At 37.3% G+C, this 15000-nt stretch overlaps 1 protein-coding gene and 2 pseudogenes across 1 annotated transcript; all 3 read left to right on the forward strand.

The window, feature by feature from the left end:
• Positions 1-1145, forward strand: part of LOC138037550 (uncharacterized) — an 8750-nt pseudogene extending 7605 nt beyond the window's left edge.
• Positions 1146-10339: 9194 nt separating this feature from the next.
• Positions 10340-10885, forward strand: LOC138037551 (ATP-dependent DNA helicase pif1-like). The gene has a single exon (XM_068883460.1). The coding sequence runs from the start codon at positions 10340-10342 to the stop codon at positions 10883-10885; it is 546 nt and encodes a 181-aa protein (XP_068739561.1).
• A 134-nt stretch (positions 10886-11019) lies between these two features.
• Positions 11020-11951, forward strand: LOC138037552 (ATP-dependent DNA helicase PIF1-like; annotated as a pseudogene).
• Positions 11952-15000: the final 3049 nt, after the last annotated feature.

Here is a 15000-nt window from a genome sequence, read left to right on the forward strand (position 1 = left end):
CAGAAAAAGTTCAATAAGGAACTTTCTAAAGCACGAATAATTTCTGAACATGCATTTGGCCTGATTAAAGGGAGATGGAGAGTTTTACTGAAACGCCTAGACGAGGACCACAAGAGAATTCCGGATACAATTTCGTTGCATGTTGTGTTTTACACAACATCTGCATCATGAGAAATGAGGAATTTGATGGAGGCCACGATGATAGTGATGAGGATGAAAAGCACAGTGATGTTGGTGCACCCACACAAGCTGCTAGAGGTGTGCTACAAGCTGTTATTGAACACGTTGCAAGCCAGTGAAGTTGTGTTTTTTTGCCAGACTTTAAACCGTGTTAAAAAGTCAGATACCACATTACATGAAAAAGAATGCAATACCTGTAAATCATGGTTAAAGTTATCTTTTATCTCTGGAAAACAACTTTTAGATCAACAGAAATCGCACCCCGTCCTAAAAGAGCTGTATATTCCTTCGCGGCAGACTCTCTTTGGGGTGTTTCGCGCGCACTTTCGCAGAATAAGAAAAGATTTGAAATTTGCAAAACGGAGTCGTTCAATTTCATGTTAATTATTTAATAAGGCCCGTTTCAAACGTCGTGTTGGTGCTATGCCGATCTCAATTCATAAAGTATAACTGTTTGGAACACCGTTGCAAAACACCAATTTGAATTATTTCGTACATACAAACCCCCTAATTTGTTTTTAACAAAATGCGACTGAATTAAATTAGACGTCTGAAACACATTACAATCGAAACCGGCTTAATAGGACCTTTGAAACAGGCCTAATTCTTTAATATGTGATTCGAAACATGAATTCAAATAAACTTTGCAGCTAGTTAATCACGAAAGCTCTCAGTTAGCGGCGAGAAATCAACTTGATAAACTAACAAATGTGATTTCAACAAAACACCGATTCCGTGTCACTGTAACGCAGTAACAAGAAAATTTGCATAAAAGTCGTTCAAATTCAAATATCAACAAATGCTGACAAAACCATTCAAATACCTCCCTATTTTCTGAAACGCGTAGTTAACAAGTAAAATTTACTTTTTGGAAGCGAAAATGACCCCTAATTTCGCTAAAACAGCGACAGTAAATTCCTGGTGTCTCCTCTGAACATCTTCTTGAGACTTCATCATGGCCTGCAGCATTCGTTCGTCTTTCTCTTCCGATCTTTGAAATGCCTCTTGCTGGGCCTCAAACATGAGGAGTATGGCATTTTCTGTGTCCGTGGAATCAATACTTGTCGTCTTTCGCTTTTTTCGTTGAAGACCTGACGGATTTTTCTTTTGATTTGGTTGTTTGATTTTGGTGTTGTCGTCTTCTCCTGGTTCCGTATCGGTAATAGGATCAGCAGTTGTTGCTACGCAATCACTTTCCTCGCCCGCACTCACTTCTTCACTGCCTTTTCTCTTATGTGAAGCCACGTTGGTTTCCTTCACAAATTTGGGGTTGACTTTGTCTGAGCTGGCCATGAATTCATCAATGTCATCGTAAAATTCGCAGGTCTTGCGGTCTCGTCCGGTCCTGTTGTTGTTGTCACTAACACTTTTGTATTTATCGAATACGCCTCTCCATTTTTCTTTAATCTGCACTAAAGTTTTCGATGTGTCGATTCCAGCTTCCCTGCACAATTGAATAAATTCATCCATGATACTCTCCCATACACTTTTCTTGCCATGAGCGCTTCTCGTTGCTTTTAGCAAGTTGTGATGTTGTTTGTAAGCTGATATCAGGCATTTCACCTCTGGATTTGACCAGCTACAACGCTTGCTTTTCGCTTCAGTGGATTCACTTGGTAAAGACCCGCAACTGCTGGTGCTTTCGGCTGGGCTACAAGGACGACCAGATGGAAGAAACTGGAAATGGCCTCCAACGGGAAAACAAGGAAACTGCTGATACTGATTTACATTTGGCGGTTCTTGCACAAGGTACGAAGGGCCAGCTTGCTCAACACTTCGCTGCGTCATACGCTGCTCAAACAGTTATCCATTTCTACACTGAACAGCACTAGCTGGATCCTGTTCGATATCATTACTGTAGAAACAGGAAATGCCATCAAATAAAAGTATAATCTACGATACAAATAGAAACGTGAACAATACTCACATCATTGCGCGAAAGCCAGCCATGTTGTTTACACAGTTCATCACAGCACGTGGTTTCTTGCGTTCGGCAGTCTTGTGATTGGTTGAGCCGCTCTGGGGTCTTGTTAACCATAAGACTTACATCTGGAACTGTCATGGGCAATTTCTTTGTTCTCTTTGACGTATCCACGGAAATTTCCCGGAGGCTATTTCCCTTTGGGCAGATCGGTTACACATAAGAAAATGCTTCCCCGTGGGAAAAAGCCAGTTACCCAGGGGCAAAATGGCTAGTGTAACCGCAGCTATTACGTGTTTTGTCGCCATGTGGCTTTTTGTTGTATTGAGCTTCTTGCTGGGAACGCTCAAACCACTCACTTATGCACACGCCGTTCGCGGTAGACCCACACTAAAAGATGTCATTGAGCGAATGTTTTGGCCCGGGTCGGTCCGCGAACTGAGAGAAAGCTATATTGAGAACAAATGTGCACTAAATGAGCAAATATATGAGAATCATGATATGAACTACACTGATATGAACTGCTTTGAAACCAAATACCAAACAAGAAAAGCACAGAACTGTGAAAGCCTCCGAGAGACGAAAGTTGGTGAGTCAGTACTGACGCCATCGAGTTGCAGAAAGATAGTCTGATGAGCCGGATGCATTTAATTTAAAAAATTCTGAAAAAGAAGGTGAATTTTCTATCCATTTGTATTCTTATGGCTGTTTGTTTTCTGCAATTACTGAATTTCTGTGTATTTCGAGCTGTAATGCTATTTCATTTTCAACTATTTGTTTCGTTTGGAATCATCCTCACTAATGTTGTCAGCATTTTGTACCATGCTTGGTGCAGCGTTTTATGTTTGGATGAACCTATTTTGAATGCATTCAATGACTGTGACCTATTTGAGAAAGGCGCACAGCTATCTGTTGTTGTCGATGTTGATAATGAAGAATCAATATATGACTTGCAACTTCGATCTCGTTATGCTAAGTTTGTTTATTGTAAATGTTTAAAAGGGCGTCGCCATGTTGTTCAAAAGGATGGAGAACCAAGCAGAATTTCAGCAAAACAGCTAACGCGAGCCTTACAGGAGAACATGTTTCAGAATGCCGCACAGCCATCTGTTGTTGTGGATATTGATAATAAAGAATCAATAAGTGACTTGCAACTTCGATCTCGTTATGCTAAGTTTGTTTATTGTAAATGTGTAGGAGGGCGTCAACAAAGGGACCGAGAACCAAGCAGAATTCCAGTGAAACAGCTATCACGAGCCTTGCATAAGAGCAGAGCTTTCAGGAAATTAGTTCGAAAATATATTAAAAAGAACATACCGAAATCTTCTGCCATATATTTATTTACGAAATTGAGTTTACTTAATCGTAAGTTAGACTATTTGTATGTGAGACTAAGGTCTGCTGCTAAGAAGAGGAGTACACAAAGGACGTGGTGGACAGCAAATCGAAGGAAAAAACCTAAAACTCGCCGTGGAAGAGTGAAACCTAGATGTAACTATACTTCAGTAAGATCTGTTTATAAGAACGTTAACCATAGGATGAATCATACAGAGTTAAAGCTGTCAAATGATATAGAGAAAAACCCTGGGCCCATTGATCATACCAAAACTATTCAAGCGCCTTATAGTCAAGGCAATGTGGAATTGTTCGGCGAGAATGCAGGCACTCAGTGTGTAGCAATGTCTCTTACTTCACTTATCTATAATTACAGGAATAATATTATCTCATCAGTGGACTTGATCAACATCACGAACATTGGTAATGAATTGTATTCTGGGTTATCTAGGCTGTCCAGACAAACTTTCCTGTGGTTAACTGAGTTACCAGAAGTGCTCAATGTGTTTAATACAGATTATCAGCTTCAATACAGTCCAAGCTATAGTGGTACTATGAATGGTAGATCCATTATACATGGTTTGAGTTTCTGTATGCCTTTGGTTGATGCTTTGCTAACATTAGTAAGGCAAAACTACCAATCCTTTCTTTTAACAATTGAATGTAGTACTGTTTCTATGTACTGTACTCCAGGTGGTAAATTTAAAATATTTGATTCACATGCTAGGGATGCATTTGGTATGCCCCATTCTCAAGGAACATGTGTATTATTAGAAGCACAAAGTATACAGGATGTCACATGTTATTTGCAAACCCTGTATGAAAATTCAAATACATTGTTTGAGCTGATAGGTGTTTACATAACAAGACTAGAAAAGGACAATAATCACTTAGTTGATGAGGACAGTGAAATCTCTCAATCAGAACTTGCTGATGATGGTGGAGAAATGGCGCATATTTCAACAAGGAACAATGAGTCTTTTATACGACACTGTTGTGCTTTATCGTTTTATAGCATTTGTTTTTCAGTGGTTAAGGCATGCACTTATTGGAATTCACAAACTCTAGAAGCAATTATTGACCATGGAAATGAGTTTTACAAGGAACAATTTTCATGTCCTGTTGAAAATCTTTGTTTACACAAATTTCCAAACAAACTTCAAATATATGATGCAACTATTGATGTTGTCTTTACAGCACAAAAAGAAGGCATATTTAGTTGTGCATCCAGCAGTAGCAAACTCTTCCAGAACTTTATTTTGGATAACACGAGAGGCAATACTGGATTTATAATATGGTTTTCAAATTACTGTGCAAGTTGCATATTTCAGCACAATTCTAAGACTAAAAGCATCAAATACTACTTAATAATATTCCATAGTGATGGAACTTTAGATGAATTTCAAACTGTCAATGACAGCAACTTCCTTCTTCAAGCCTTTGCTAATACTGTTACAAAAATCAATACAACTAATAATTTAGAGGTAGCATACATTATCAGATTTCTAAACTGTTACAGTAATTTGTCAAGCACTTTAAGACAAAAGGTATTAAGGAAACACAAATCCAATAGGCAGAAAAATTCACTTGCCGAAAAACGAAGAGAAAGTTATGCAAACATGGAACCTAGTGCCAAACGAAAATACTTGGTTAGCAAAGCAGAATGGTACAAGTCATTAGATCCTACAGAGAAAGAAAAACTCTTGTCTGACAGAGCAGAGTGGTACAAATCACTAGATCCTGCAAAAAAAGAACAACTCTTGTCTGACAGAGCAGAGTGGTATAAATCTCGAGATCCTGCAGAAAAAGAACAACTCTTGTCTGACAGAGCAGAATGGTACAAATCACTAAATGCTGCAGAAAAAGAACAACTCTTGTCTGACAGGGCAGAGTGGTACAAATCACTAAATCCAGCAGAAAAAGAAAAACTCTTGTCTGACAGAGCAGAGTGGTACAAATCACTAAATCCAGTAGAAAAAGAAAAACTCTTGTCTGACAGAGCAGAGTGGTACAAATCACTAAATCCTGCAGAAAAAGAAAAACTCGTGTCTGACAGGGCAGAGAGGTACAAATCACTAGATCCTGCGAAAAAAGAAAAGTTATTGTCTGACAGAGCAGAGTGGTACAAATCACTAAATCCTGCAGAAAAAGAACAACTCTTGTCTGACAGGGCAGAGTGGTACAAATCTCTAGATCCTGAAGAAAAAGAAAAACTCTTGTCTGACAGAGCAGATTGGTACAAATCACTAAATCCTGCAGAAAAAGAAAAACTCTTGTCTGACAGAGCAGATTGGTACAAATCACTAAATCCTGCAGAAAAAGAACAACTCTTGTCTGACAGGGCAGAGTGGTACAAATCCCTAGATCCTGCAGAAAAAGAAAAACTCTTGTCTGACAGAGCAGAGAGGTACAAATCGCTAGAGCCTGCAGAAAAAGAAAAGCTCTTGTCTGACAGAGCAGTGTGGTACAAATCACTACATCCTGCATAAAAAGAAAAACTCTTGTCTGACAGGGCAGAGTGGTACAAATCCCTACATCCTGCAGAAAAAGAAAAACTCTTGTCTGACAGAGCAGAGAGGTACAAATCGCTAGAGCCTGCAGAAAAGGAAAAGCTCTTGTCTAACAGAGCAGTGTGGTACAAGTCACTAGATCCTGCAGAAAAAGAACTGATAAATAAACAAAAAAAGCGGAATTATGATGCAATGGAACCACTCATTAAGGCACAATACTTGAACAATAAAAAACAAGAATATTACAGCATGAATCCTATAAAAAAGCAAAAAATAAAGTGCATAAGTGATGCAGCAAAAATTTCTAGAAAAAACGCAAACGATGTTCAGCATAAATTGGATCACTACATACCAGTATTCCAGAATAAGATCAGAGAGGGGCCATATTACATATGTTCAGTTTGTCATCGCATCCTATATAGAAAAACAGTTATGTTACTTAAAGACAATCAATACAGCCTACAACGTCTTTTCACTGAGATAAAGTAATTTGATGACAAACAATACATCTGTAGAACATGTCATGCAAGAGTTTCAAAAGGGCAAGTACCATGTCAAGCTGTAGGTAATAAACTGGAAGTTGATAGAATACCACCAGAACTCTCAGTACTAGAAAAACTTGAACAAATATTAATAGCACAGAGGATAGTTTTTGAAAAGATAGTGGTAATGCCTAAAGGCCAACAGAGGAAGATTAAAGGAGCAATATGCAATAAACCAGTTGAATGTGATCAAACATGTACTACATTGCCACGTCCTCCTGAAAGGTCAGGTATAATCATGTTGAAACTAAAGAGAAAAATGGAGTTTAGAGGACATGTTTATTTTCAAGCTGTGCGACCTCAACTAATATTAAATGCTCTAATGTGGCTCAAAATGAATAATCCCTTGTATGATAATATATATATAGATATTGACAAAATAGATAGGCATCTTAAAACATTGCAACAAAATGATGTTAATTTAGACGATTCAACTTTGAATAATGACAACCACTCTACTGAATCTGGTATAAGTGATGACACTTCTTCAAACAATGAAAATGGCGAGATTGTCAGCACACTGGCAGATAACGAAAATGATGATCCTTTAAATGAATATCGAGCACCAACAAGTGAAACGTGATTGCAGTCTGTAATACCATATTATCATGTAACTATTGAGCAAAATGATAATATATCATCTCAAGGAGATTAACTATATGCTATTGCAACTGGTGAAATTAAACATAAAGTATCTTTCATGTCAGACAAGCAATGAGAAGAACTAGCATTTCCTATTTTGTTTCCAAAAGGAAAGTATGGGTACTCTGTCAACCGAGAAATCGCCAGTTAAGTACTTCAATGCAAGACTTTTACATCACAGTGGTAGATTTGCTACCAATCCCGAATATCTCTTCTTTGCTCAGTTCATCATAGAACAGAAGAGAGTATCAGATAGCATCAATATTGCTCTGAAAAAAATGCATGGCCAGCCTCTTACTGCTTCTCAAATAAGATCAAATAATATACAAAATTTACAAAATCTTAATATTTGTCAAGATCGGGCTTATTTATTTTTGAGACAAATTCCAGGAACAACACCTTATTAGCAAAAATTTATGTATGAAGTAGTAGCTATGGTAAAACAGCTTGGAATACCAACATGGTTTATGACATTATCCTGTGCTGACCTCACGTGGCCTGAACTGTTTCAGATTATTGCAAGAACACAAGGGAAAAATCTAAGAAATGAACAAGTTGATGCTTTATTGGGCTCGATTTCCGCCGCTCACTCGAGTTCGGGTATCCTCCCCGAAAAGAGACGGCTGGACGCGTGAGCGATAGATTGTGTCTGTGACGTAAATTCAAAATATAATTTATGCGAAGTTAATAGTTGCGCGGAAATAGCATTAGACATCCCCAAAACACTGATTTTAAGAAAACAGAAATTACATAACAATGCTTAAAACGTCTATGCGAAGTTTCCAGATGATGCGAGCTTGAGTTTGTGGTTAAATGATCGATGTGAGTTTGAATTCAACCGGCGAATCATCAACGAAATCTTCGGCTGCTTTAGCTCTCAGTCGACCTCATCGGCACTAGCGAAGTATAAGGAGAAAATTGCAATAGCAATGGATTTGAAAGCCGTATTTTGACCTTGGCGCCAACTGGAAAATCAGTGAAGTTTGCGAACTCAGGCGGTAGAAAACGTCACAATTGCCATTCTCCAGCTTCTCGAACACTTTTCGTTGTCGCAATCTTGGATGTTTCCTACCTTAAAGCACTGTAAACCTCGAACAGGCCGGGTCAAAGAAAAACTTCGCAGCCAAAACATATAATTTATGCCAGACGGATTTGTGCAGGTGAGTTTCTGATTGGTGGAGATTAACAATGGCTCACCTCACGCGTCCAGCCGAGATTTCGGGAGTGAGCGCTGGCTCATTTCCCGAAACAGCGGCTGGTAATCGAGCCTAATGCTTTATCTTATGGTGAAAGATGCTCAATGCTGAATGTAAATCCTGTTGTTGTTGCTAAGCACTTTCAATATAGAGTTGAAACATTCTTCACTGAAATTCTTCTAACTAATGCAAACCCAATTGGTAAAATAGTATACTATGCACTCCGCATTGAGTTTCAGATGAGAGGCTCTCCTCACTTACATGCCTTAATAGAGGCCTTCCAAGGGGGGTAGTCTTGTCGCCTTGTCGCATCCTTTTGTGTACCTTTGTCGCCTGACCAGCGGAGGAAATTGTCGCTGTCGTTTTTTTTGTTGTCGCTTTGTCGAAATGAAAAATGGATTGTCGTTTTCGCAAATTGTCGCTTCTTTCGTGTCAACTTCTGTCGGCTGTCGGTACTTTGCTAACAAATTGTCGCCACATTTTGACGCAATGTCGCTTGTCGCTCAAACCCCTTGGAAGGCCTCTTAATATGGACATCAGATTGCCCTGAACTAACACATGATACCAAGGAAGCTTACATCCATTTCATAGATGAACATGTGCAGGCATGCCTTCCTGATCAGAATCAAGACTCTGAGTTACATGAGCTTGTAAAAACCTACCAAAAGCACAGTGATTCAAAGACGTGTAGAAAATACAAAAACATTAAATGTAGGTTTAATTTTGGGCACTTTTTTACAAACAAGACTATTGTGGCTGAACCTCTTTCTGATGATTTAAATCCAGAAAAAAAGACGAGTACCATAGACAGACAAAAAGAAATCCTTAGAATAGTTAAAGAAAAAAATAGATGAAGTGTTAAATCCCAGTAAGGCAAACTATGATCCTACATTAACAGAAGCTGATATTTTCAAATCTGTAAACATAACTGAAGAGCAATATTACTGGGCTTTATCCGTTTCACCTGACTCAGACTATGCGCTGCACCTAAGAAGACCAACAGACAGCTGTTTCATTAATAATTATTTTATTGCCGGCATTAAGGGGTTTAGAGCGAATGTTGACTTGCAACATGTATTTAACTACTACAAGTGCATAACTTACGTGTGCTCATATTTTACCAAGGATGAGACTGAATGCTCACAGGCAATTATGAATGCTGCGAAGGAAGCTAAGAAAGAAAACTTGAGTGTCAGGGATAGCTTAAAAAGAATTGGTGCTGCTTTCCTCTCTACCAGAGAAGTCAGTTCACAAGAATGTGTTTACAGATGCATGCCTGAACTATGGTTACAAAAGATATTCCATGCAACAGTTTTTGTAAGCACTGATCTACCAGAAAAAAGGGTACGCATTGCAAAATCACCAGAAAAACTTGATGAACTCGATAATGAAAGTACTGATATCTTTAAATCAAATATTATTGATCGATACACTTTAAGACCACAGTGTATTCCTTCTGTAGATAAGTTATGTCTTGCAGAGTTTGCTGCATACTATTATAAAGAATACAAAAAGGACTGCCAAGAAACAGCTGATGCTCAACCTGAGGTTTTGACTGACGATGTCATTGAATTACACCACAATTGTGATCCTGATACGTCACCTCCAGACAAAATAAGATTAATGAACACGCATGAAGTTATGAAGTGTAGAAAAGCAAAAGCTGTTATAAGATATCACAAGCCAAACAAAGCAAAAGAACCTGAACTGTATTTTCATCATCTCCTGATGCTTTACTACCCATGGAGAGATGAAACAAGTCTTTTAGGAAGCTGTAGTGGAACGAAACAGAGAGAATTTTGAGCCTGATGCTGATGCTGTTACAGAAGCCCTTGATTTTCTTCGAAATAACCAGGGCAATATCATCCACTCCAGCTATGATTCTATGAATGACCAGGAAAATGCAGATTTACAATCTGAAGAGTAAGATGATTCAGCACCAACGAGTCATTTAATGAACTATTACCTACACATCTTGTTTCATCATCAGACTAGAATCATTCAAACCTTGGAATGATAACATACAGCCAGCCAACAGAAATTAGTGATGATAAGCTCCGGGAGTGTGTTAGATCATTGAACAAAAAACAGCGCTATGCTTATGATATAATTCTCACCTGGTGTAGAAGTAAAATGAAAAACATGAATAGTCGAAAACCTGAAGAAGTAAAACCAATACATTTATTTATAACTGGTGGAGCAGGTGCTGGTAAAAGTCACTTGATCCAAACAATCTACCACACTGTCACAAAGACCTTTAGCCATCCTCCGATGAATCCTGAATTACCTACAGTTCTTTTAATGGCACCTACTGGAGTTGCTGCTATTAACATAGATGGGACAAAAATAAACACTGCCTTGGCAATTCCCAAAGAAACAGGTGATAATTTATCTGCAATGTCTGACCAAAAGAAAACACAGATGAGAATGTTACTAGCTGACCTCGAGTTGATCATAATAGATGAAATCTCTATGGTTGCTAACAATACTTTGCTTCATATCCACCAAAGACTAAAAGAAATTGTTGGCACATCAATGTTCACCTGTTTGCAGGCATAAGCATTCTTGCTATTGGTGACATGTATCAACTACCACCAATACGCAGGAAACCTGTTTTTGCAAATTACAAAAATGATGTGTTTAACTTGTGCCACCCATGGCACCTATTCACAATGATAGAGCTTGTTGATATCATGAGGCAGAAGGATGACCAACCATTTGCTGAACTTCTGAATAGGTTCCGTACAGCAACCCAAACTGAAGAAGATATCAAGTGCATCCAATCTAGATCTATAGATCCATCAGATGTTAATTACCCTTCAGATTCTCTTCACATCTGGGCTGAAAATAATCCAGTCAATCGACACAATGAAATGAAATTGCACCAAATACCTGCACAGTTGTTGAACCTTAAAGCCACAGATCAGTACCCGCCTAATGTATCACAGCAAGATATTAACAGAATTTTAGCTAGACCCAGGTCTGAAACTGGTGGACTTGATGCTAATATCTGTATAAAGGAATCTAATCTAGAGTTATGTTAACCAACAACATTGATATTGCAGATAGACTTATAAATAGTCAACTAGGAACTGTTGTTAAAATTGAAGTAAATCAAAATAACAAAAAACCCACCATTATCTATGTAAAATTTGATGATGCCAAAGCTGGCAACAATTTAATTCAAAAGAGTACTAGCAGTTTTGTGCGACAAAACAGAGTTGTACCCATAGAACCTGTCCTAGCAAAATTTAAAGTACATCCAAATAAACCTTCTTCTCCAGAAATACAGAGAATGCAATTCCCTTTAACATTGGCCTACGCTGTTAGCATTCAAAACGTACAGGCATTGTCACTTAACAGGCACGTCATTAGTTTTGAGTTGGTCAAACAGAGATCATTCAATTATGGTCAGGTATATGTTGCACTGAGCCGAGCGACCTCTTTAAATGGTATTCACATTCTAGGAAAAATTAACAGCAAACATGTGAAAGCAGATCCTCGGGTACATAAAGAATATGAAAGACTGCGAGAAACCTCAAAAACCATGGGAACTAGTGAAAAATATAAGGATAATTCAATGCTCACTATGTCTGTTAAACATACGATCACTCAAAAAACATAGTGTAGATATCAAGTATGATGCAAACATAAAGAACAGTGATCTAATTGCACTGACAGAAACACAACTTGTTCCTTATAGCAATGATACTGACATAAAATCTCATCTACTACCATTTACTCTCTACAGGCAAGATCATCCTACTGATAGATTTTTAAGTTTGGCACTGTGTACCAGAAGATCAATAGAAACTAAGGAACATGAATACTTTCCACAAGTAAATGCAATGAAATTTGTAATAATTTTAATACATCTACAACTATGTGTCCCAATTTTACAGTTCTTTTTCTTTACCGAAAGAACAACTCAAATATAATACAGTATTTAAGTCATCTACGAAATATCCTTGGCACTTATCCAATTGACATCATTCTTGGTGATTTCAATATCAACTACTTAAATGAAGATAGCATAAGACCGCTAAAAGCTTTAATGACCTATCTAGGTTATTCACAGTTTGTACAAAGTCCAACTTTTGTCTCATCAGGAAACATACTTGACCAAATTTACCTAAAAACAACAAAATTTGACACAGAGAATACTGTAATTAGTGTCTACTACTCTGACCATGATGCTGTTAAAATATCCATAAAATATAACAAAGATATTTAAATATTTTTATTTATTTAAACTGTCATGCAAAGCATATAATATTTATTTATAGCAATAACTGTAAATATAAAATTTTCATAAATGTACAAATGTGTCTTGGCAGGAACCATGATGCTGTTAAAATATCCATATGCTAGCTATAACTAAAATGATATTATGAAACTTTCATGCAAGGATCTTTTACAATGAAAAGAACTCTTCTAGAGATTTTGAAAAAAGGTGTCGCAAAGACCTGGCAAAGAGATCACAAGTCCAGCTAGAACAAAACTGGAAATTCATAAAATCCTAATCTACCACAGTGTCCTCAAAAGCAGACAAATTGGTGCACCACCTCGACAAGTTTCATCAGTTTTGTCTTAAATATTATAAACATTTATCTATAATATTATTATTGTTATTGTATGGCATCATTTGACTTAAGCAAAGCAGATTAAAATCTAAGGCTCTGCAACCAGTGGAGAGAAAACCATGTTACACAATAATGTAATTGTTTTGGAATAAGCAGAGATTTTGATAATCATTTGTCAATCAATTTGAAATTACCAAGAAAATTTTTTTGTAGAAGTTGGTAAATTCTATCAATTCCTTTGTCACAAAGGATCATGTTCATATGCCACAAGAACTTCCAAACTTGCCCAAGAACCTGAGGAGACAATCTCTCTTTCTAAGCTAGAAGTTCTTATAACCAGAATGGGAGACTTCAGAGGTCTGTTGACAAGCATTTTACAAGGCACCACCATATGGTGCCTCACCCCCTGCCTGTGTCCTGCACCACAAGTAGGTAAGTTTACATATTATTTTGTATCTTTCATCTTACTCAGATATTCCCAGGCAGGACTCTTAATAACTATAAATGACAGCCATGCTTCTAATATGACTTCCCAGTTCAGATCACCATTACAGGAGAACTGAAGGCGAAAAGCCAACATTTCTTGTTTTTGGAAATCAGCCTAACATAATTAAAGTTAAGTTTGTGGAGTTACTTCTTCTCGTTTCCTGTTTTTTGCGACAAAATTACGTTCGAAGTTGGGCTTTTCCCACTTTTTTGGCCTTTTCAGGGCGGGCTCAAAAACTAAGTCAGGCGCCTGCTGTGAGGTATGATACGGGGAACAGAGATTGCGTAATCAAGAGAAACAACGTAAACACAAGTCCTACTATGGATATTTTCTGTTACTTTGCTGTTTCTTCGTGGCCTCAGTATCAACAACAAACATCAATCTCAATACTGCTTCTCACATGTCTTCCCCATATTATACATCATAAGCTGCAAAAATGACCGCTGACTCCTCCACTCTGAGCCGCAATACTGATAGCCTAAAATTGGAATAAAACTTTTTTTTAGGTGGAAGAGCGACAGATATGCCAGGAAAAAAGTTGAAAACTTTATTGTGTATGGTCTAAAGTTTAAACAAAAAATCCTTCTTTTTTGGCTTCAGTTCCCCTTTAAAAAAATAATAAAATAAAATAAAAGTAATAAAAGTAATAATAATAATAAGAATAAAAATAATAATAATAATAATAATTATTATTATTATTATTATAATTATTATGAACTATTATTATTACCATTATTATTCTTCTAAAAACAATAAAAGAAATATTTATAGAGCCTACCTTATTTACAATAACAAATACTTGTTCATAAAAATAAAATCTGGATATCTTTTTCTCTTTTAGGTGTTCGGATGAAAATTCAATCAACTAGTTATCAGAGAATCAAGGTAAGACTCTTACTAAAGGAACTCTGATTTCTTTTTTCTTGGTTTGCATGTTACATGCTGAAAAATACATCTTTCAAAAGTCCCCAGTTGTTGATATGAAAATATCTTTTCACACTTTTCATTGTCCCATTGCTTGCATATTTTGTCTGTTATGTAAATTCCTTTAAAACCAAACAACACATTCATCTTCCGTAAAAGTTAAAAGTCCTTAAAGTTTTCTCATTTCCTTTTTTTTGCAGAAATACAATGAACTCAAGTGAAGTTATGATCCTCGCAGTTATGAAAACAATTCTAGCAATTGCGTAGAAAAGCCTGAAAAATTCAGGACTTCAACAGGGTCTCAACCCATGATCTTGCGATACGAGTGTGACGCTTTAACCAACTGAGCCATGAAGCCAATATATTTGGAAGCTGGTCATTTGTGGATTCAAGTGTTCCCACGATGAATGAAGCAATGAACGAAATGATACATGAGCATTACTGGTCATGTAAATGCTCGGCATCGATGGTCAGAAACACAGATGAGCTCCTGCTATGATCTAGGATTCCAAAAGATTTTTATCAGGAGACTGCAAAAGTATCTTACAAACACCTTAAATCAGAAGCAGTGAACCATTACACTGACAGTACTTTGATAAACTCTGACAGTAGAATGGAAGACCCAAGCAACTGCACAGAACATTGATCTTGGATCAGGCCAAGAGGAAGCCTACGAGCAA

Source organism: Montipora capricornis, chromosome 2, assembly GCF_036669925.1.
Source record: "Montipora capricornis isolate CH-2021 chromosome 2, ASM3666992v2, whole genome shotgun sequence".
In the NCBI taxonomy this organism is placed as follows: Eukaryota; Metazoa; Cnidaria; class Anthozoa; order Scleractinia; family Acroporidae; genus Montipora; species Montipora capricornis.